Source organism: Hordeum vulgare, chromosome 2H (genome assembly GCF_904849725.1).
Source record: "Hordeum vulgare subsp. vulgare chromosome 2H, MorexV3_pseudomolecules_assembly, whole genome shotgun sequence".
Lineage (NCBI taxonomy): Eukaryota > Viridiplantae > Streptophyta > Magnoliopsida > Poales > Poaceae > Hordeum > Hordeum vulgare.
This window is the reverse complement of record NC_058519.1, coordinates 520,774,767-520,797,979: the sequence shown is the minus strand read 5'-3', so window position 1 is coordinate 520,797,979 and position 23,213 is coordinate 520,774,767. Positions and strand designations below refer to the sequence as shown.

Genomic DNA, 23,213 nt, shown 5'->3' with positions numbered 1-23,213 from the left:
ACCGCCCCGGAGTGGTAGTAATTTTTTACTACCGCTTCCTAGCGGTAGTACCGCTCCGTCGGACTGTTTTTTGCATACTTTTTGGCCTCAGCATGGTTGGTGAACCTATCGAGCGGTAGTACCGCTCTGTGCGGGCTGTGAGGCTTAACGGTTGGATTTTCCCCACCTATAAAAGCGGGTCTTCTTCCCTATGGAACCTTATCTCTTTAGCTCGTGTTCTTCCCCCATTGTTGACCTTCTTTGAGCTTGCTAACTCTCAATCCCTCCAATGATTCTTGCTAGTTCTTGAGGGAAAAGAGAGAGGAGATCTAGATCCACATTTTCACCAATCACTTTCTCCTCTAAGTGAGGGGAACCCCTTAGGTCTAGATCTTGGAGTTCTTCGTTCTTCCTCTCATTTTCCTCCCTGGCATTAGTTGCTTTGGTGGGATTTGGGATAGAAGGATTTGGGCACTCCGTGTGCCCTTGCCATTGCATTAGTTGCATCGTTTGAGTTCTCCACGGTGATATGTGGAAGTGAAGTTTGAGAAGCTTATTACCTTTGGTACTTAGTACCCTAGATATTGTTCTTCGTGGATGATTCGGCGTCCTAGAAGCTTGGTGGTGTCTCGGAGCTCAACTTTGTGGTGTAAAGCTCAGGGCAAGCGTCGGGGTCTCCAATTAGGTTGTGGAGATTGCCCCGAGCAATTTGTACGGGTATCGGTGATCGCCCTCAAGGTTTGCCATTTGTACGGGTTCGGTGACCGCCCTCAAGGGTTCCTTAGTGGAATCACGGCATCTTGCATTGTGCGAGAGCGTGAGGAGATTACGGTGGCCTTAGTGGCATCTTGGGGAGGATTGTGCCTCCACACCGCTCCAACGGAGATTGGCATCCGCAAGGTTGTGAACTTCGGGATACATCATCGTCTCCGCGTGCCTCGGTTATCTCTTACCCGAACCCTTTACTTATGCACTTTACTTTGTGATAGCCATATTGTTTATTGTCATATATCTTGCTATCACTTAGTTGTTTATCTTGCTTAGCATAAGTTGTTGGTGCACATAGGTGAGCCTAGTTGTTGTAGGTTTTGTGCTTGATAAATTAAACGTTAGTTTTATTTCGCATTTGTTCAAGCCTAAACCGTAATTATATTAAAGCGCCTATTCACCCCCCTCTAGGCGACATCCACGTCCTTTCATCAGCGGCGTGGGCGAGTGGATGGGTCAAGAAAGGATACGGGGGTGGGGAAAACTGACCGCAGACGGGGTATATTTTCTACAAGCTAAATACGGTGCAGCGGACATACGAGGGTAAATATTATGGCTGAAAAACAATCATCCAAGGAGGAGATTCGAATCTATTGTATTTTTTACAGGAGGCTAGGTTTTTACGGGTGCAAAACGACGATCCAAGCGCAGTCTGAGAGAGCTCATGATCAACAAAGATGAACAATAAAGATTTGAAACACGGACGAGAACGAAGAAATAGACTATGTCAACTTTTGCAATATTAAAGAAATGTCATGTCCGCTTTTGATTGACGAAACATGTCAAAAAAATGTCATGAATGTGGGACGGTTTAAATGAAAGTCCTCTGTTTTGCATGAGAATGGTACGGTTTGTTCAAATTTAGTTTAAAACGTGTCCGGGCATTTGAGGTATACAATTGTATGGATGCCACTCATATCTATGTTCGTGGACACGATTAGAGCACATGGTGTATTTCAGAAGATGCCAAACAGTTTGCCCCTCTGCCCTTTTTGTGAGGCAAATCTGGTTTCTTCTCGAGAGATCCAGAATACCCGGGCTCCAATCCCTGTCTCGACTGTTCCAAGAACAAAACATGCATGCTGCAATGATTGCACAATGCAGTATCATTCTCAAAACCAAATTCGGTGTCCTCATACAATCTGTGGCCTGCAATTACGCAGTGCCCCGCTGTACCTCCTTCCTGTGTGAATTGACCACAGCGCAATCAGACGGCGCCAAGTAGCACCTCACCTCACCTCACCAGCGTGCGGGCCTACACACTCGAGGAGCCAGTCACAACAGAGCCTCTTTTCCTCGTCCTCTCGATCCACCCACGTATCAGTGCCTCCTCTAACAACAGCTGGTCGATCCAGCCACCATTCGCCAAGTAGTATTCCAGTCAGTTCAGCGAGTCCGTCTCCGTGATACGATTCCCCTTCCGCGCTCGCCGCCGGCCGGCCGGGAAGGGAAGGGAGCGGGATTTCCCCCGACGATGGCGTTCGGCGAAGGGGGAGGCGACGCCACGGCCCCTCTCATCTCTTCCGACGGGCCGAAGCGCCATCCCAACGTCGTCAGGAACGGTGAGCACCCCGCCGGCCCGGACCAAACCGATCCACTCGATCGATTTCTCTGGACCTTTTGCCTCCGCGTTTGGTCGTCCGTGTGTTGTGACTCGTGTTGTGACCCTGCCGTTGGATTTTGGGTTGGAATGAAGGGAACGAGTGGACGGCGGCGGCGCACGTGATCACGGCGGTGATCGGGTCCGGCGTGCTGTCGCTGGCGTGGAGCATGGCGCAGCTGGGGTGGGTGGCCGGACCGGGCATGATGGTGGTGTTCGCCTCGGTGACGGCGCTGCAGTCCACCATCTTCGCCGACTGCTACCGGTCGCCGGACCCGGAGCACGGCCCGCACCGCAACCGCACCTACGCCCACGCCGTCGAGCGCAACTTAGGTACGCAATCCACGTCCCGCCCGTCCTTTTCCATCCATTACTGTCGTTTTTTCTGTTCCAACTCTTCTCAATCCAAATCTTCTCTTCGGCACAGATATTTTAGTTAATGAGCGGGTATCTGTATCCGTTTACTGGTCGCCAGAATTGAGTGACAGTCTGACAGAGACGATTCGGATAGTCTATTAGTATTACTGCTACAAACAAATAGCCAGGCATTGGCAATCAAGTCGTTAAACAGAGCTCCTTGTAGCATTACAAAAGAAGGGAAAACTTATGAAGTCACGTCTCTGTTCTGCATTTCTTCCTCCGACTGGTCCATAGTCACTCTCGGAGAGCACGTCAAAAGGGGCGCGCAACCTGCTTGGGGCCACGTGGTGGGCGCGCAACCTGATTAGAGACCGCTGTTTCTTTAATATAACTGGTCGCAGTACACGAGTTCGTGTTTGGGACTGCAGAGCAGGACAGCTGGCCAAGGCTAGCCGGAACGGCAAGCAAGGTGGGTGGCCCGTTTGAGCTCGTCAGACACGAGCCATTCTGCAGCAGTCTGATTGCGACCCTAATCCGTAGTACACCAGGGGATTCTCCCCCCGTACCAACCGTGCTTCCTCCAGAATGAATCGATTAAACATGCGTCAACATTGTTGGAACCTACTGGCGCCGTGTTCTGGTTTCCAGTAGTACGATCTTTTGTAGAGTATATATATTTGTATATCACTCCAAGTGTTGATCTAAAAGAAAAAAAATCATATATGATTTGCCAGGTAGCAGCAGTGCGTGGGTCTGCCAATTGTTGCAGCAAACAGCCTTGTTCGGCTACGGCATTGCCTACACCATCACCGCTTCCATCAGCTTCAGGTACTACATTTTTACTTACTTTCATTCCATGCTGCGAAACCACACGTTTTTTTACACCTTTTGCCCCAGCCGTCTTTTCTTTTAGTGCGACTGGCTCAGCTGCAGTGAGAACAACTTTAACTGTGCGATCTAAACGAATATGATTTTTGTCTGTTTTTTATCCGTTTGATTCGACTAAACGAATGTTGATGTTCGATTTTGTAAATGGATTGGCTAGACCATCCAATGCAGGCCTCAATTCAAATTTCAAACTAGGACTTAAAAAAAAGGCCGTCCAAACTTTAATAATTAAACATTAAAACATGATCAAAAGCCGGTCCAAGTCTACATAAACTTAATTAAACATAAAAAAAAAAAGCTTCGCCGCGTGGCCTATCCTAGGTGTCTTCGTCCCCATCATCATCGGGGCGGTGATGTCGATGACCTCCGGCGCCTGCCCAGCCCAAGGGAACGTCGCCTCCCAGGACTGAGCAACGTCCTGCGGCGGCACCGGCGGCTGGGGCGTAGGCTGCCGGGCTTGCTTCTCCGTCTCCCTCTCCCGACGCTCCTCTTTCTCCTCCTGTGCCTAGCGGCGCTCCAGCCTCATCTGCGCCTCGGCCTGGGCGCGCTCCTCCGCCAGCGCGCGCGTCTTCCATTGCATGAGATACATTGTGTTTTGCTTCGACGTGGCATCAAACTAGATGGGAGGCGCGGACAACCACTCCCGGAGCTAGCCGGTCCAATCGTAGCGCTCCGTCTGGCGCTCCTCTGCCTCGACCTTGGGCTCGGGAAGCGTGGGAGGTGCCGACAGAGGAGGAGGCAGGACGAAGTCGCCCGTCGTGGACAACGCGAGGGCTTCCTCGAGGCCTTCCCGGTGCACGTCTTCGTCGCGCATGCTCTCCTCGATGACGTAAGCTAGTGCCTCCTCGAGGGCGGCCTAATAGGCAGCCTCTTCCTCATGCTCCTATGGCTTCACCTCAGGGGGTGGCGGTGGGACGGTGGATCGAGTTGGACGTCGTGGAGGCGCTCCTGCTCGTGCTCCATGGCGAAGGCCGCGTATGCTGGATGTCGCCGGTGCTAGGGGTGAGCAGCTCGCGTCACTCACGCACCTCCTCCGCATGAGCACACGAAGACCGGGGTACCGCTGAAACGAGGATGCAATGGTGGTCCAGATGCCAACCATGCGAGAGGTTGACATGTGGGTAGGTGAGGGCTTGCCTGTACTGCTAGTGCCACCGAGCTTGGAGGACTGGGATGTACACGCGTTCGCGCTCCCGCGGCGGCGCCTGCATCCGGGACGAGCTAGCGCCCGGGGTGAGCTTGCCATTACCCTTGCTGAAGAATCGCATGGCGGACGATGGTGCTGACTAGCTAGGGTTAGGGTTTCCGGTCGCCATTGGGGGAGTAAGTGTGGCCCGATGGTGACGGGAAGGAGAAGTGGATGAGGCCGGCTCTGCTATACGTTTGGATTAAAAAGGACGATGACCGGCAGTTTCCAGCCACTGCCAGGTGGGTCCGAGGTTGGTGGTCGCATTTAATACGTCCGCGGGTGGTGGTTGTGCCGCCGACAGATGGACCCAAGGCGGATGCGGTGAGGACGCGGGGAGCGTCTAGTTCGTGTCCGCGACCTGATCGACGCGGACATGTGACGGACACGATTTGAGTTTGCGTCGACGTGTTGGACCTTTTTTTTGTCCATGGCTACTCAAATGGACATGTGCGAACCAAATGGATTGCGCGGTCCAAGTTGTTTTGAGTGTTCGGTTGCTGTCTTGTTTTTTTTTTCAACCATCGCATTCGCCTACCCACACAAATGCCGGTGCTGTTCTTTCCCCGGCCCATCCACGCAGTTTTACCCTCGGGCCATCCCAGTTATTTAAAAAAAAAAGGGGCCATCCTAACTGTTAGTAAAGCCCAAAGTGGCCCCGAGACGCACTTCGTAAACCATGGATGGGGTCGATAGGAGCCCAGCCCATTTCCAAATGCCTGCCCCCATGATGATATTGGTGTGCTGTACACACCAGTGTTCTCTCCCTCCCTGCACTGGCGTGCTGGTCGTTTTCCGTCGATGCCATTGCCAACTTGTCCCCTCCAGGGGTTGTCACGATCTATATATATGGTGCTTAGCATGCGCGAGAATGTCGTGCCCAATTTGGCCGGAAGGGTTGTTTTCTCGAGCAACTACAAGGGGCCCGTCAAGTCAACAAAGAAGTCCAGAGAAAGCTACTACACCACAGCATGTATATCTGTAAGCTCCCCGCCAAGTCCAAATGCTCCAACTCTATCAGGCCAACCGTGATGCCTCCTCGTGACCAACTGACCACTAGCACGTTCCTGAGTATGGCGCTTGGCGCTTGCAAGAGAGTGACCATGGAAAAGGTACCAATTCTTCAGCAAAATTGTTCGATATTCATATTGATATCCAAGCACTACATTTCCGGTAAACTTTTGCTAGGTGCATCGAGTCGAGAGGTTTTGAATCTGTAAACAAATAAGGGACTGACCATACGCCAGGTACATGAAATGATGGAAACAGTTTTTCTTTTCTTTTGCATGAGTCACTTTTCTCAGGACCACTATAGATCTTGATCCGACGGTCAAAAATAGATCAAATACTGTCCATTTTCAACCTCATCTTCTTCTTCCTACCCTGCAACAGCTGCCACCGGCCACCCCTACCCCGCCACAGCCCCCGGCCATCCTTATAACCCGTATCAATGAAAAGTTCTAGCGACCCCCCCTTCTCCCACCCATCAAGTTTGGACCCGCTGCCGGCCATCCTCTAACCCCTATTGATGAACAGTTCTAGCGACCCCCCCTCTCCCACCCGTTAAGTTCGGACTCTTTCCCGACCATCCCTATAAGAGCATCTCCAGCCGCGTCCCTAGAACGGCCTTCGAAGCACCTTCTTAATCACCGGCGCTAAAAGAATCGTCCAGTCGCGCTCCCAGGACGTCGTTTTGCACCGGATTTGGTCAAAACTAGCCCCGACGGTCCCAGGTCGAGCCCAGCCCCCCCGGAAGCGCTTGGGGCGTTCGACGCTATTTTTGCATGCATAAGCCCCACCGGTCAGTCTCTCTGCTCTCTCTCTTTCCTTCCTTTTTCTGCTAGGCCCGCCATGTGCGTGCAATTTTTTTTCCTCTCTCTCTCAGTGGCCAGCTACGGTGGGGGCGCGTGTGGGAACCCGAGCCCTTTCAAGCCATTTTTTTTCGCCGGTTAGCCCCCAGACGGCGCTATTTCGGCTCGGCTCCTGAGGGCGCCTAATGGCTGGAAATGTTCTAAGGCTCTAACCCCTATCGAAGAATCCCGTAACCGGCAACTCCTCGCGCCGTACTCGCCTTTGGCCTCATGCTTTGCAGGAAAAGTGACCGACACCATTTTTTTCAGGTGCTGAGACGCATGACATTTAGCAGACACGAAAAGTTAATGATCAATCACTTGTACTCCCAAGTGTCAATTTCTAATGTCTCTTTAGCAATTTTTCTTCAGCATTTACTTCATGATCATACGTAATTATTGACACATTGGCTATGAAGATTGGAGACAAGATCATAAACGATTGTGGGATGGGCATGGGCAGCCATTTGCTGCCAAATCTCTGGCATAGCATCCCACGCGGAAACATCCCTCTATGTATAACTATGTTCTAGTATGGTCCTAACCCTTATGGCCCTACCCTAATTAAGGTGCAGTTCATGGACCAACCGGGTCCATGGGCATTGGCAGCCCACATGCGTTTCCGGACGACACAGTGCCAAACCACCGCACGCCCTACTTATCTTGAAATCCAAATGCTGTCACGGCACCGGTCCACATTCAGAGTTCGGTGATCCGTATAATTGATCATATCCGCATCTCGGCATCTGCATTTCCATCACATGTTGTTAATAGAGAAGATAAACTCTATCAGATTCACATTCCTTCACAAGAAGAAAGATTCACATATATTTTTAGAAAATCAAGATTCACAGATATTCGAGTGATCCAGCTTCAGTAATTCGGGCAAGGGTGGGGGCGCCGCCGCGGTTTTCACTCTCGCGAAAAGGTTACAGGATCCGCGTCCAAAAGAAGCGGACAAAATCGCGATGGCAACGGCACCAAAGATTCACGAGCGCACTGGTCGGCGGAGGTTCACCGGCATGGCGATGGTGTCTCTCGAGTCTCGCCTCCGCTCGCTCCTTGTCCACCCGCACGCCACTAACCCGGACAGTCAAAACCGATTGGGAAAGGAGCAACCTACCCGCTACGTCCCCGCGGGACCCACACACCCACAGCCGCTAGCTACATGCTCGCTCCGGTGTCCGGTCGATCGTGTGCCGCCGTATAGCTCCGCGGTTCTTGGCTGAACCCCCCATTAATTCTCCCAGTCTCTTCCCGTGAAAGCGGCGCGAATCTTGGCCCAGTGTGAGCTTCTGCGCGGCGCCGGAGCAATGGCGGTGCAGCACTCCCTCCAGGTGATCGACGGCCGGTGCGACGACGACGGGAGCCCGCCCCGGACCGGTATGCATGCATGGTGATGGCGGCACCCCTCCTCCTAAGCACGCGAACGCGATGCGCGGTTGCTTCTTCGCTTCCTTACGCTGCTGCTGCTGCCGGCCCGTCGTGCTGCTGCCGCAGGGACCGAGTGGACGTGCGCGGCGCACATCATCACGGCGGTGATCGGGTCCGGGGTGCTGTCGCTGGCCTGGGGCGTGGCGCAGCTGGGATGGGTGGCCGGGCCGGTGTGCATGCTCTGCTTCGCCGTCGTCACCTACGTCTCCGCCTCCCTCCTCTCCGACTGCTACCGCTGCCAGGACGCTGAGAAGGGGCCCAGGAACCGCTCTTACATGGACGCCGTCCGCGTCTACCTCGGTACTACTAGTATACTCTAGCATCAGCAGTTGAGCATGCCAAGCCTGTTCCGCTCCATGAGCCTGTGCTACTAGCTACTCGCCTGTGCTGTGACGACTGTGATTTTGTGATTTGATCTGGGTGCATCACTGTGGCAACCTACTCAGGCAAGAAGCAGACCTGGGCTTGCGGCTCGCTGCAGTACCTGAGCCTGTACGGCTGCGGCGTCGCGTACACCATCACCACCGCCACTAGCATCAGGTAGCCGCCGCCGGCCAGCAGTTGCATTAGTTGCACCATCCATCGAGCAAGAAAGAATCATGTGACTTGGAGTAGAATTACTACATAGCTTGCCTTCCTTTTCGTGTTCGCGTAGTACGTGCCGCTGTTTTAAGCCGATCGTTTTCCATGCTGCAGGGCGATTCTGAAGGCCAACTGCTACCACGCGCACGGGCACGACGCGCCCTGCAGCTTCGACGGAAGCTACTACATGCTCATGTTCGGTGGGGCGCAGCTCCTCCTCTCCTCCATACCGGACTTCCACGACATGGCGTGGCTCTCCGTCGTTGCCGCGGTCATGTCCTTCTCCTACGCCTTCATCGGCCTCGGCCTTGGCCTCGCCAGCACCATCTGTAAGTACTATGCCCTGCTTCTTTCCCGGCCGGCCTGGCCAGTCAGATTTCTTAATTAGTTGATGATCTCAGTATAAACTTGAAATCACACAAAATTGACACGCTTGTTCTTCAGCTAACGGCGTCATCAAAGGGAGCATAACGGGTGTCCCAACAAAAACCCCTCTTGCCAAGGTATGGCGCGTCTCACAGGCCATCGGGGACATTGCGTTCGCATACCCGTACTCCTTGATCCTCCTAGAAATTCAGGTAGTAATACTCCTACTAGCATCCCGTCTTTTCAGAATTAGTACTTATTTGGTAGTACTGTCAGTAAACCACCCAGCAGGATGACACTGACACGTTGTTTTGTTTCGCTCGTGTGCCAATACTGTAGGACACCCTCAAGTCGCCACCGGCAGAGAACAAGACGATGAAGAAGGCGTCCATCATCTCCATCCTGGTCACCACCTTCTTCTACCTCTGCTGCGGCTGCTTCGGCTACGCCGCCTTCGGGAGCGACGCGCCGGGGAACCTCCTCACCGGCTTCGGCTTCTACGAGCCCTACTGGCTCATCGACTTCGCCAACGCCTGCATCATCCTCCACCTGCTCGGCGGCTACCAGGCACGCACCAAAAACCCTGAAACTGAAACCTCTTCTTCTTAGTAGTTGTACTTTTATTACAGAGTGAAATGAAAAACACGAGCAGAGCTCAGCTCTGAATTGGCACGACACAAAACGAATGCAGGTGTACAGCCAGCCGATCTACCAGTTCGCGGACAGGTACTTCGCGGAGCGGTACCCGGGGAGCGGGTTCGTGAACGACTTCCACACGGTGAAGGTGCCGCTGCTGCCGCCCTACAGGGTGAACCTCCTGCGGGTGTGCTTCCGGACGGTGTACGTGGGGAGCACGACGGCCGTGGCGCTCTTCTTCCCCTACTTCAACGAGATCCTGGCGCTGCTGGGCGCGCTCAACTTCTGGCCGCTGGCCATCTACTTCCCCGTGGAGATGTACTTCATCCAGCGGAAGGTGCCCCGCTGGTCCACCAGGTGGCTCGTCCTCCAGGGCTTTAGCACTGTCTGCCTGCTCGTCAGCGCCTTCGCCCTCGTCGGCTCCATCCAGGGGGTCATCAGCCAGAAGCTAGGCTAGTAATAGTATAGTATGTGCTCAGGAGAAGATCTTATTCGGGTTGGAACTTGGAATTGTATCGCTGCTTTCTAGTGTAATGGCGATGGAGAATGTCACTGGTGGGTTAGAGCGATCGGGGAGCATTAGGTTTCTCCCTCTATGGTGACGAACGACCGTGTCAGATGCATTGGACAGAAACCTGTACACATTAGTTTTTCATTCAGGTTACTTGAGTTGAGGAGTCCCGTGCAGCGGGATGTGCAGTTGCATAATTCAGAACTTAGACTGAATCTGATAACTGCTTCAGACTGCATGCATAAAACATGCGCCTGCAGGATCGATTTTACTGAAATGATGGGAAAGAACATGATCCAGCGCGGTTCTTGGGCTGCCTGGCATTGGTGTTCTTGATCACAAGGGTCAGACAATAAAGTAGCTGCCTCATCTCAAGAGTGTAATGGCAGCGCAGCACATATAAATGGTGCCACAGTACTCATATGCTGTAAAGATCCTTGTAAAATAACTACGTCAAGATTAGTTTATCATCCAGAACAGTTCGGTCCTCTTGGGTTGGAGGCTTGAAATACATCTCCACGGAAAATGCACGTTCTGTTGATAAAAAAGGAAGTTCAGAAGATTTGTAGTACTCGCATTGTCCCAGCAGAAAAGAATGTAGCACTAGATTAAGGCAGCTGCAAACTATAACCCAACCCCCTAAACGTCCTGGTCAATAGCTCCTATGCGACATCTTTAAGGTGAATTGGAAGGAGTGGGACATCTTTCGTTTGAATTGCCTTGGTGCGACACTTCTGAGCGAGAAAATAATTCACACACGAGATGACCCTTAATCTGAACCGATGCCCTCATTAGCTATTAGGGGTTGGACCCACAACTTATCCACTTAAGCACGGGCCCTACTTGGCAGTGCATCTAGTTACGGGCCCCACTTGTTAGTGCATCAGGTAAACGTGTCTTAGGGGCTGGACCCACAACTTATCCACTTAAGCACGGGCCCTACTTGGCAGTGCATCTAGTTACGGGCCCCACTTGTTAGTGCATCAGGTAAACGTGTCTTAGGGGCTGGACCCACAACTTATCCACGTAAGCGCGAGCCCTACTTGGCAGTGCGTCTAGTTACCGGCCCCACTTGTCAGTGCATCAGGTGAAACGTGTCCCCGTGCCTGTCCGAATGGGTATCCCTGTCTGAACCTGTGTTGCTCCCTCCTTTTCGTTCCCGTCGGTGAGCCGGCAGCGGCGGCGGAGCTTTCGTTCTCGGCGACGGCGACGACTGTGGTGAGTGAATCCGGAACCATGTCCTGTTCACCTCCGTGTCGAGTTAGATCTCAACGCATCGCCTCTGTTTCCCTCTTTTTTTGGTCGATTTGATCTAGATTTGGGTGGGGAGGAGGGGAGGCTAACTACGATGGAGCCGCCAGATACAACAACATCCTTTTCAACCTATGCGATTTGTGCCTCGTCTGCTTCCGCTAGCTCACCTCACACTGCCCCGCCATTGACAAACAAGGGTGGTGGTGCTCGGAAGTTCGAATTCAATGTGGAATTTCTTCCTTCTAAGGCGAAGCTAGGTGATGGTAGCATGCGGGACATAGAGAGAGATACAATTGTGAAGTGGGAGGTTGATTTTGCAGAGATTGATCCACAAGACCTACAGAGCATGGAAGAGAAGACCGTGAAGAATATGGTGGAAAAAATTGGGGAGAGCATTTTTTGGGGTCCAGAGCAAGATGTAGCATTGTTACGGTTTGATAATTGGAAAGGAGAGTATGTGAGAATTAAGGATGGTGAAGTGATGGTTGATGAAATCGATCGACAAGATGGCTGGACAACCAAACAGACTATGTTTCATGGAGGGCTTGTTGATCTGAAATCAGATTCTAAGGTTGGATATGTGCCCTCAAAGTTAGCTTCACTCATGGTAGATGATGATTGGGCTTCAGAGAGGCAGATAATGCCCATGTGTATAGGTGAAGTGACAGTATTACCTGAGGAGGTTGATGCAGAAGGGGGCTCTGATGGTGTTGCATGGGTTGTTTTCTTGATTGGAATTCAGTAGAATTAAATGACCCAAGTGATTTAGTCATTGCACCAATGGAAGACACTGAGATGGCCATTTTTTTGGCATTCCAGTAGCTGATGATGATAAGGAGGAGAAGGATGGTGAATCTAGTATGCCTACTGATACTAATGCTACCAGAGATAGAACTGAAGATGTGGATGGACAGCTCATGGAAGATGTTGCAGATGATGTAGATGATGCACATGATGATGAGTTGGTAAATGTGTATGACAATGAAAACCCTGTTATTGCAGTGGGAAAGTTGTTCCCAAACATGGATGAGTTTAGGATGTGTTTCAAGACGTATGCAGTCAAACATGAGTTTGATGCCAAGACTAAGTGGACTGATAGAAAGAACTTTTATGCAAGATGTAGAGGTTTTGATGGAAGTGTCAAGCCTTGCAAGTGGTACATATCTGCTAGACGCCAACCTGATGGAAGTACCATTAGGGTGAATCAAATCCCACACCAACATACTTGTATTACAAGTTCAAAGAGAGTATCAACCATGACATCAAAACTTTGGATTGCAGAAAAGATCACTCCTATTTTAACCAAGAAACCAAACACTACCGCAAAGAAACTTAAAGTAGACTTGGAAAAGCAATACCTCATTAAGGTGAAGTATAACACGGTGTGGAAGGCAAAATAAAGGGCAATGAAACAATTATATGGTGACTGGGCAAATACTTTTAAGATGCTTTATAATTTCAAAGGAGAGATGGAGAAGAGTTCACCTAGCAGTGTTGTGGAGATAGATACCGAGGTAACAGAGGATGGAAGAGTCCTTGTCTCTAAGTTTTTTATGGCTTTAAAGCCTTGCATTGATGGCTTCAAGCCAGGGTGTCGTCCATATTTGAGCATAGACTCATCATTTTTGACTGGCAAGTGGAATGGTAAATTGGCAGCTTGCAATGCTTTGGATGGACACAACTGGATGTTCCCTGTTGCTATTGGCTTGTTTCAGTCAGAGATAGAGGTCTCGTGGACATGGTTCATGATGCAGTTGAAAACATGCATAGGGCCAGTGTCACCTTTGGCAGTCCACACGGATGCACGCAAAGGGCTAGAAACGCAGTGAAGAATGGTTCCCCCCATTATGAGCAGAGGGACTGCTTCGGCCATATGTGGATGAATTTGATTAAAAAATTCAGAAGTGAAGAATTTGGTCGCATGTGGCCAGCAGCAAGATCTTACACTAAATAGACACATTCATATCATCTTGGTAAGATAATGACAACATGCGTGAGTTTGGTCAATGGGTGAACACCTACCATTCTCTATTATGGTATAGGTCAGGATTTAACTGTTGGAAATATGCCCTAGAGGCAATAATAAAATGGTTATTATCATATTTCCTTGTTCATGATAATCGTCTATTGTTCATGCTATAATTGTATTAACAAGAAACAGTAATACATGTGTGAATAAATAGATCACAATGTGTCCCTAGCAAGCCTCTAGTTGGCTAGCTCGTTAGTCAAATAGATGATCATGGTTTCCTGATCATGGGCATTAGATGTCATTGATAACGGGATCACATCATTGGGAGAATGATGTGATGGACAAGACCCAATCCTAAGCATAGCACTAGATCGTATTGTTCGTATGCTAAAGCTTTCCAATGTCAAGTATATTTTCCTTCGACCGTGAGATTGTGCAACTCCCAGATACCGTAGGAGTGCTTTGGGTGTATCAAACGTCACAACGTAACTGGGTGACTATAAAGGTGCACTACGGGTACCTCCTAAAATGTCTGTTGGGTTGGTACGAATCGAGATCGGGATTTGTCACTCCGTGTGACGGAGAGGTATCTCTGGGCCCACTCGGTAGAACATCATCATGAGCTCAATGTGACTAAGGAGTTAGTCACACGATGACGTGCTACGGAACGAGTAAGGAGACTTACCGGTAACGAGATTGAACAAGGTATAGGTATACCGACGATCGAATCTCGGGCAAGTTCTATACCGACACACAAAGGGAATCATATATGGGATTAATTGAATCCTTGACATTGTGGTTCATCCGATGAGATCAACATGGAGCAAGTGGGAGCCACCATGGGTATCCACACCCCGTTGATCGTTATTGGCTGGAGAGGTGTCTCGGTCATGTATGCGTGTCTCCCGAACCCGTAGGGTCATATAGGGAATTGTTATACGAGGTTACCGAAAGTTGTTCGGAGTGCCGGATGAGATCCCGGACATCACGAGGAGCTCTGGAATGGTCCGGAGGTAAAGATTGATATATAGGACGGATGGTTTCGGATACCGGAAGTGTTTCGGGCATCACCGGTAACGTACCGGGACCACCGGGACCACCGGAGGTGGCCCCGGGGGTCCACCAAAGGGGGGCAACGACCCCGGGAGGTAAGGTGGGCCAAATGGGGAAGGAAAACCAGCCCCTAGGTGGGCTGGTGTGCCTCCCCACTCAGCCCAATGCATGGGGGAGAGAAAAGGGGGGGGGGGCAAACCCTAAGCCACGTGGGCCTAAGGCCCACGAGGGTTGCGCCACACCCCTCCTCCCCCCCTTGGCCGCCGCACCAACCCGATCTAGGGCTGCCCCCCCCAGGAGAGGGAAACCCTCAAGGGGGCGCAGCCCCTCCCTCCCCTTATATATAGTGGGCACTTTTGGCCATTGGAGATCAGACTTCTCCCTCTCCCTCGGCGCAGCCCTGCCCTTCTTCCTCCTCCTCTCTGCCGGTGCTTGGCGAAGCCCTGCCGGGAGACCTCGTCTCTCCATCGACACCACGCCGTCATGCTGCTGGAGTTCTTCCCCAACCTCTCCCTCCTCCTTGCTGGATCAAGGTGCAGGAGACGTCACCGGGCTGCGCGTGTGTTGAACGCGGAGGTGCCGTAGTTCGGCACTAGATCGGAATCGCTGCGAGTATGACTCCATCAACCGCGTTCTAGCAACGCTTCCGCTTAGCGATCTTAAAAGGTATGAAGATGCTCTTACCCCTCTCTCGTTGCTGGTCTCTCCATAGGAAGATCTGAATATGCGTAGGACAATTTTGAATTTATGCTACGTGACCCGACAGTGGCATCCGAGCCAGGTTTTCTATGCGTAGATTCTATGCACGAGTAGAACACAAAAGTTGTGGGCGATGATGTGTCAATTTTCTTGCCGCTACTAGTCTTATTCTTTTCCGACGGTATTGTGGGATGAAGCGGCCCGGACCGACTTTACACGTACGCTTACGTGAGACTGGTTCCACCGACAGACATGCACACCGTGCATAAAGGTGGCTAGCGGGTGTCTGTCTCTCCTACTCTAGTCGGATTGGATTTGATGAAAAGGGTCCTTATGAAGGGTAAATAGCTTTGACATATCATCGTTGTGGCTGTCACATAGGTAAGAAGGCGTTCTTGCTAGAAACCCAAATCAGCCACGTAAAACTTGCAACAACAATTAGAGGACGTCTAACTTGTTTTTGCAGGGTTTGACATGTGATGTGATATGGCCAAAGTTGTGATGTTGCATGTATGATGTATGAGATGATCATGTTATTGTAATAGGTTTCACGACTTGCATGTCGATGAGTATGACAACCGGCAGGAGCCATAGGAGTTGTCTTAATTTATTGTATGAGATGCAACGCCATGTGCTTACTACTTTTACTTCATTGCTAACGGTTAGCTATAGTAGTAGTGATAGTAGTAGTTGGCGTGACGACTTCACGGAGACACGATGATGGAGATCATGATGATGGAGATCATGGTGTCACGCCGGTGACGATGATGATCATGCGATGCCCGAAGATGGAGATCGAAAGGGCGAAGATGATAATGGCCATATCATGTCACTATATGATTGCATTGTGATGTTTATCATGTTTTTCATCTTATTGCTTAGAACGACGGTAGCATAATAAGATGATCCCTCTTAAAATCTCGAGAACGTATTTCCTAAGTGTGCACCGTTGCGAAGGTTCGTTGTCTCAAAGCACCACGTGATGATCGGGTGTGATAGATTCTAACGTTCGCATACAACGGGTGTAAGCCAGAATTACACACGCGAAACACCTAGGTTGACTCGACGAGCTTAGCATGTACAGACATGACCTCGAATACAAGAGACTGAAAGGTCGAACATGAGTCGTATGGTTGAATACGATCAGCATGAAGTTGCTCACCATGGTGACTAGTCCGTCTCACGTGATGATCGGACACGGGTTAGTCAACATGGATCATGTATCACTTAGATGACTAGAGGGATGTTGATTTAAGTGGGAGTTCATACTTAATTTGATTAAATGAACTTAATTGTCATGAACTTAGTCTAAAAGTTGTCTTTATAAATATTGTAGATGGCCAACGTCAACCTCAATTTCAACGCATTCCTAGAGAAAAACAAGCTGAAAGATGATGGTAGCAACTATGCGGACTGGGTTCGCAACTTGAAGCTCATCCTTGAAGCAGCTAAAAAGGCTTATGTCCTTGATGCGCCGCTAGGTGACCCTCCCGCTCCCGCAGCAGCCCAGGACATTCTGAACTCTGGCAAACGCGGAGTGATGACTACTCTCTGGTTAGGTGTGGCATGTTATACAGTTTAGAAACGGGGCTCCAAAGGTGTTTTGAGCGACACGGAACATATGAGATGTTCCAGGAGCTGAAGCTAGTTTTTCAAGCTCATGCCTGTGTAGAGAGATATGAAGTCTCCGACAAGTTCTTTAGCTGTAAGATGGAGGAGAACAGTTCTGTCAGTGAGCACATACTCAAAATGTCTGGGTTACACGGTCGCCTGACTTCACTTGGAGTCGAACTTCCGGATGATGCTATAATTGACAGAATCCTCCAGTCTCTCCCACCAAGCTACAAAGGCTTTGTGCTTAACTACAACATGCAAGGGATGGAGAAGACCATTCCCGAGTTGTACTCGATGCTCAAGTCTGCAGAAGTAGAAATCAAGAAAGAGCATCAAGTGTTGATGGTCAACAAGACCACTAGTTTCAAGAAAGGCAAGGGTAAGAAGAACTTCAAGAAAGACGACAAAGTTGTTGCCGCGCCCGGTAAGCCAGATGCCGGGAAGAAGAAAAAGAATGGACCCAAGCCTGAGACTGAGTGCTTCTATTGCAAGGGAAAAGGTCACTGGAAGCGGAACTGCCCCAAATACTTAGCGGACAAGAAGGTCGGCAACGTTAAAGGTATATGTGATATACATGTTATTGATGTGTACCTTACCAGCGCTCGTAGTAGCTCCTCAGTATTTGATGCTGGTGTTGTTGCTCACATTTGCAACTCAAAGCAGGAACTGCAGAATAAGCGGAGACTGGCCAAGGACGAGGTGACGATGCGCGTGGGGAATGGTTCCAAAGTCAATGTGATCGCCGTCGGCACGCTACCTCTACATCTACCGTCGGGATTAGTTTTAAACCTTAATAATTGTTATTTAGTACCAGCTTTGAGCATGAATATTGTATCAGGGTCTTGCTTAATGCGAGACGGCTACTCATTTAAGTCAGAGAATAATGGTTGTTCTATTTATATGAGTGATATTTTTTGTGGTCATGCTCCGCTGGTGTATGGTTTATTCTTGATGAATCTCGATCGTGATGTTACACATATTCATAGTGTGAGTACCAAAAGATGTAAAGTTGATAATGATAGTCCCACATACTTGTGGCACTGCCGCCTTGGTCATATCGGCGTTAAGCACATGAAGAAGCAACATACTGATGGACTATTTGTTGGGGAATGTCGCATGGGAAACAAAAATTTTCCTACGCGCACGAAGACCTATCATGGTGATGTCCATCTACGAGAGGGGATGAGTGATCTACGTACCCTTGTAGACCATACAGCAGAAGCGTTAGAGAACGCGGTTGATGTAGTGGAACGTCCTCATGTCCCTCGATCTGCCCCGCGAACAATCCCGCGATCAGTCCCACGATCTAGTACCGAACGGACGGCACCTCCGCGTTCAGCACACGTACAGCTCGACGATGATCTCGGCCTTCTTGATCCAGCAAGAGAGACGGAGAGGTAGAAGAGTTCTCCGGCAGCATGACGGCGCTCCGGAGGTTGGTGATGACCTTGTCTCAGCACGGCTCCGCCCGAGCTCCGCAGAAACGCGATCTAGAGGAAAAACCGTGGAGGTATGTGGTCGGGCTGCCGTGGAAAAGTCGTCTCAAATCAGCCCTAAAACCTCCGTATATATAGGTGGGAGGGAGGGGGCCTTGACTTGGGGCTCAAGGAGCCCCAAGGGGGTCGGCCGAGTCCAAGGGGGAGGACTCTCCCCCCCAAACCGAGTTGGACTAGGTTTGGTGGGAGGGAGTCCCCCTTCCTTCCCACCTCCTCCTCTTTTTTTTTTCTTTCTCTCTTGATTTTCTTCTCCTTGGCGCATAGGGCACTTGTGGGCTGTCCCACCAGCCCACTAAGGGCTGGTGTGTCTCCGCAAAGGCCTATGGGCTTCCCCGGGGTGGGTTTCCCCCCCGGTGAACTCCCGGAACCCATTCGTCATTCCCGGTACATTCCCGGTAACTCCGAAAACCTTCCGGTAATCAAATGAGGTCATCCTATATATCAATCTTCGTTTCCAGACCATTCCGGAAACCCTCGTGATGTCCGTGATCTCATCCGGGACTCCGAACAACATTCGGTAACCAACCATATAACTCAAATACGCATAAAACAACGTCGAACCTTAAGTGTGCAGACCCTGCGGGTTCGATAACTATGTAGACATGACCCGAGAGACTCCTCGGTCAATATACAATAGCGGGACCTGTATGCCCATATTGGATCCTACATATTCTACGAAGATCTTATCGTTTGAACCTCAGTGCCAAGGATTCGTATAATCCCGTATGTCATTCCCTTTGTCCTTCGGTATGTTACTTGCCCGAGATTCGACCGTCAGTATCCGCATACCTATTTCAATCTCGTTTACCGGCAAGTCTCTTTACTCGTTCCGTAATACAAGATCCCGCAACTTACACTAAGTTACATTGCTTGCAAGGCTTGTGTGTGATGTTGTATTACCGAGTGGGCCCCGAGATACCTCTCCGTCACACGGAGTGACAAATCCCAGTCTTGATCCATACTAACTCAACTAACACCTTTGGAGATACCTGTAGAGCATCTTTATAGTCACCCAGTTACGTTGCGACGTTTGATACACATAAAGCATTCCTCCGGTGTCAGTGAGTTATATGATCTCATGGTCATAGGAATAAATACTTGACACGCAGAAAACAGTAGCAACAAAATGACACGATCAACATGCTACGTCTATTTGTTTGGGTCTAGTCCATCACGTGATTCTCCCAATGACGTGACCCAGTTATCAAGCAACAACACCTTGTTCATAATCAGAAGACACTGACTATCATCGATCAACTGGCTAGCCAACTAGAGGCATGCTAGGGACGGTGTTTTGTCTATGTATCCACACATGTAAATGAGTCTTCATTCAATACAATTATAGCATGGATAATAAACTATTATCTTGATACAGGAATTATAATAATAACTATATTTATTATTGCCTCTAGGGCATAATTCCAACAGTCTCCCACTTGCACTAGAGTCAATAATCCAGCCCTCACATCACCATGTGAATTACATTGTAATAAATCTAACACCCATACAGTTCTGGTGTCGATCATGTTTTGGCCGTGGAAGAAGTTTAGTCAGCGGGTCTGCTACATTCAGATCCGTGTGCACTTTGCATATATTTACGTCCTCTTCCTCGACGTAGTCGCGGATGAGGTTGAAGCGTCGTTTGATGTGTCTGGTCTTCTTGTGAAACCGTGGTTCCTTTGCTAAGGCAATGGCACCAGTGTTGTCACAGAACAAGGTTATTGGATTCAGTGCGCTTGGCACCACTCCAAGATCCGTCATGAACTGCTTCATCCAGACACCCTCCTTAGCCGCCTCCGAGGCAGCCATGTACTCCGCTTCACATGTAGAATCTGCTACGACGCTTTGCTTGGAACTGCACCAGCTTACTGCACCCCCATTAAGAATAAATACGTATCCGGTCTGCGACTTAGAGTCGTCCGGATCTGTGTCAAAGCTTGCATCGACGTAACCTTTTACGGCGAGCTCTTCGTCACCTTCATACACGAGAAATATCTCCTTAGTCCTTTTCAGGTACTTCAGGATATTCTTGACCGCTGTCCAGTGATCCACTCCTGGATTACTCTGGAACCTACCTGCCATACTTATGGCCAGGCTAACATCCGGTCTAGTGCACAGCATCGCATACATGATAGAACCTATGGCTGAAGCATAGGGGACGGAGCGCATATGCTCTCTATCTTCATCAGTTGCTGGGCATTGAGTCTTACTCAATCTTGTACCTTGTAAAACTGGCAAGAACCCTTTCTTGGACTGTTCCATTTTGAACCTTTTCAAAACTTTATCAAGGTATGTGCTTTGTGAAAGTCCTACCAGGCGTTTTGAAATATCCCTATAGATCTTAATGCCTAGAATGTAAGCAGCTTCTCCTAGGTCCTTCATAGAGAAACTTTTATTCAAGTAACCTTTTATGCTCTCCAAAAGCTCTACGTTGTTTCCAATCAGTAATATGTCATCCACATATAATATTAGAAACGCCACAGAGCTCCCACTCACTTTCTTGTAAATACAAGATTCTCCAACCACTTGTATAAACCCAAATGCTTTGATCACCTCATCAAAGCGTTTGTTCCAACTCCGAGATGCTTGCACCAGTCCATAAATGGATCGCTGGAGCTTGCACACCTTGTTAGCATTCTTAGAATCTACAAAACCTTCGGGTTGCATCATATACAACTCTTCCTTAAGGAAACCGTTAAGGAACGCCGTTTTGACATCCATCTGCCAGATTTCATAATCGAAAAATGCAGCTATTGCTAACATGATTCTGACGGACTTAAGCATCGCTACGGGTGAGAAAGTCTCATCGTAGTCAACTCCTGGAACTTGTGAAAAACCCTTTGCCACAAGTCGAGCTTTATAAATGGTCACATTACCGTCAGCGTCCGTCTTCTTCTTAAAGATCCATTTGTTCTGAATAGCCTTGCGGCCCTCAGGTAGTATCTCCAAAGTCCACACTTTGTTCTCATACATGGATCCTATCTCGGACTTCATGGCTTCTAGCCATTTGTTGGAATCTGGGCCCACCATTGCTTCTTCATAATTTGCAGGTTCATTGTTGTCTAACAACATGATTGATAAGACGGGATTACCGTACCACTCTGGAGCAGCGCGTGATCTCGTCGACCTGCGTGGTTCAACAGAAACTTGAACTGGAGTTTCATGATCATCATCATTAACTTCCTCCTCAACCGGCGTCGCAATGACAGAGGTTTCCCCTTGCCCCGCGCCACCATCCAGAGGGATGAGAGGTTCGACAACCTCGTCAAGTTCTATCTTCCTCCCACTCAATTCTCTCGAGAGAAACTCCTTCTCGAGAAAAGCTCCGTTCTTAGCAACAAACACTTTGCCCTCGGATTTGAGATAGAAGGTGTACCCAACTGTCTCTTTTGGGTAACCTATGAAGACGCACTTTTCCGCTTTGGGTTCCAGCTTTTCAGGCTGAAGCTTTTTGACATAAGCATCACATCCCCAAACTTTAAGAAACGACAACTTTGGCCTTTTGCCATACCACAGTTCGTATGGTGTCGTCTCAACGGATTTTGATGGTGCCCTATTTAAAGTGAATGCGGCTGTTTGTAATGCATAACCCCAAAATGATAACGGCAAATCAGTAAGAGACATCATAGATCGCACCATCTCTAACAAAGTACGATTACGACGTTCGGACACACCATTACGCTGTGGTGTTCCAGGCGGTGTCAACTGTGAAACAATTCCACATTTTCTTAAGTGATCACCAAACTCGAAACTCAGATATTCACCCCCACGATCAGACCGTAGGAACTTGATCTTCTTGTTACGATGATTTTCCACTTCACTCTGAAATTGCTTGAACTTTTCAAATGTTTCAGACTTGTGCTTCATCAAGTAGACATAACCATACCTACTCAAATCGTCAGCGAAGGTGAGAAAATAACGATATCCGCCGCGTGCCTCTACGCTCATTGGACCACACACATCGGTATGTATGATTTCCAATAAGTCACTTGCACGCTCCATTGTTCCGGAGAACGGAGTCTTGGTCATCTTGCCCATGAGGCATGGTTCGCACGTGTCAAGTGAATCAAAGTCAAGTGACTCCAAAAGTCCATCAGCATGGAGTTTCTTCATGCACTTTACACCAATATGACCCAAGCGGCAGTGCCACAAAAATATGGCGCTATCATTGTTTACTCTAACTCTTTTGGTCTCAATGTTATGTATATGCGTATCGCTATCAAGATTCAATATGAACAATGCTCTCACATTCGATGCATGACCATAAAAGATGTTACTCATAGAAATAGAACAACCATTATTCTCTGACTTAAAAGAGTAACCGTCTCGCAATAAACAAGATCCAGATATAATGTTCATGCTCAACGCAGGCACTAAATAACAATGATTTAAGTTCATCACTAATCCGGACGGTAGCTGAAGTGACACTGTGCTGACGGCGATTGCATCAACCTTGGAACCATTTCCTACGCGCATCGTCACTTCATCTTTCGCCAGCCTTCGTCTATTCCACAGTTCCTGTTTCGAGTTGCAAATATGAGCAACAAAACCGGTATCGAATACCCAGGCACTACTACCAGAGCCGGTTAAGTACACATCAATAACATGTATATCAAATATACCTGATTTTTCTTTGCCCGCCTTCTTATCTGCCAGATACTTGGGGCAATTGCGCTTCCAGTGACCCATACCCTTGCAATAGTAGCACTCCGTTTCAGGCTTAGGTCCAGCCTTGGGTTTCTTCGGCGGATTGGCAACAGGCTTGCCGCTCTTCTTCGAATTGCCCTTCTTGCCTTTGCCGTTTCTCTTGAAACTAGTGGTCTTATTCACCATCAACACTTGATGCTCTTTACGGAGTTCAGACTCTGCGACTTTCAACATCGCAAACAACTCGCCGGGAGACTTGTTCATCCCTTGCATGTTGTAGTTCAACACAAAGCCTTTGTAGCTTGGCGGCAGTGATTG

General features: G+C 49.4%; 1 protein-coding gene across 2 annotated transcripts; it reads left to right on the top strand.

The window, feature by feature from the left end:
- Positions 1-1,854: 1,854 nt before the first annotated feature.
- On the top strand, positions 1,855-10,357 carry LOC123426977 (probable amino acid permease 7). Of its 2 annotated transcripts, none has more exons than XM_045110897.1 (7): positions 1,855-2,309; positions 2,444-2,680; positions 3,442-3,535; positions 8,762-8,976; positions 9,092-9,225; positions 9,353-9,580; positions 9,705-10,357. In XM_045110897.1, the coding sequence occupies exons 1-7, from the start codon at positions 2,222-2,224 to the stop codon at positions 10,104-10,106; spliced, it is 1,398 nt and encodes a 465-aa protein (XP_044966832.1). In that variant the 5' UTR covers positions 1,855-2,221; the 3' UTR covers positions 10,107-10,357. The 2 variants fall into 2 exon arrangements, with proteins under 2 accessions (XP_044966832.1, XP_044966833.1); XM_045110898.1 differs by lacking the exons at positions 1,855-2,309; positions 2,444-2,680; positions 3,442-3,535 and adding exons at positions 6,710-8,014; positions 8,132-8,365; positions 8,512-8,605.
- The last annotated feature ends 12,856 nt before the right edge of the window (positions 10,358-23,213 follow it).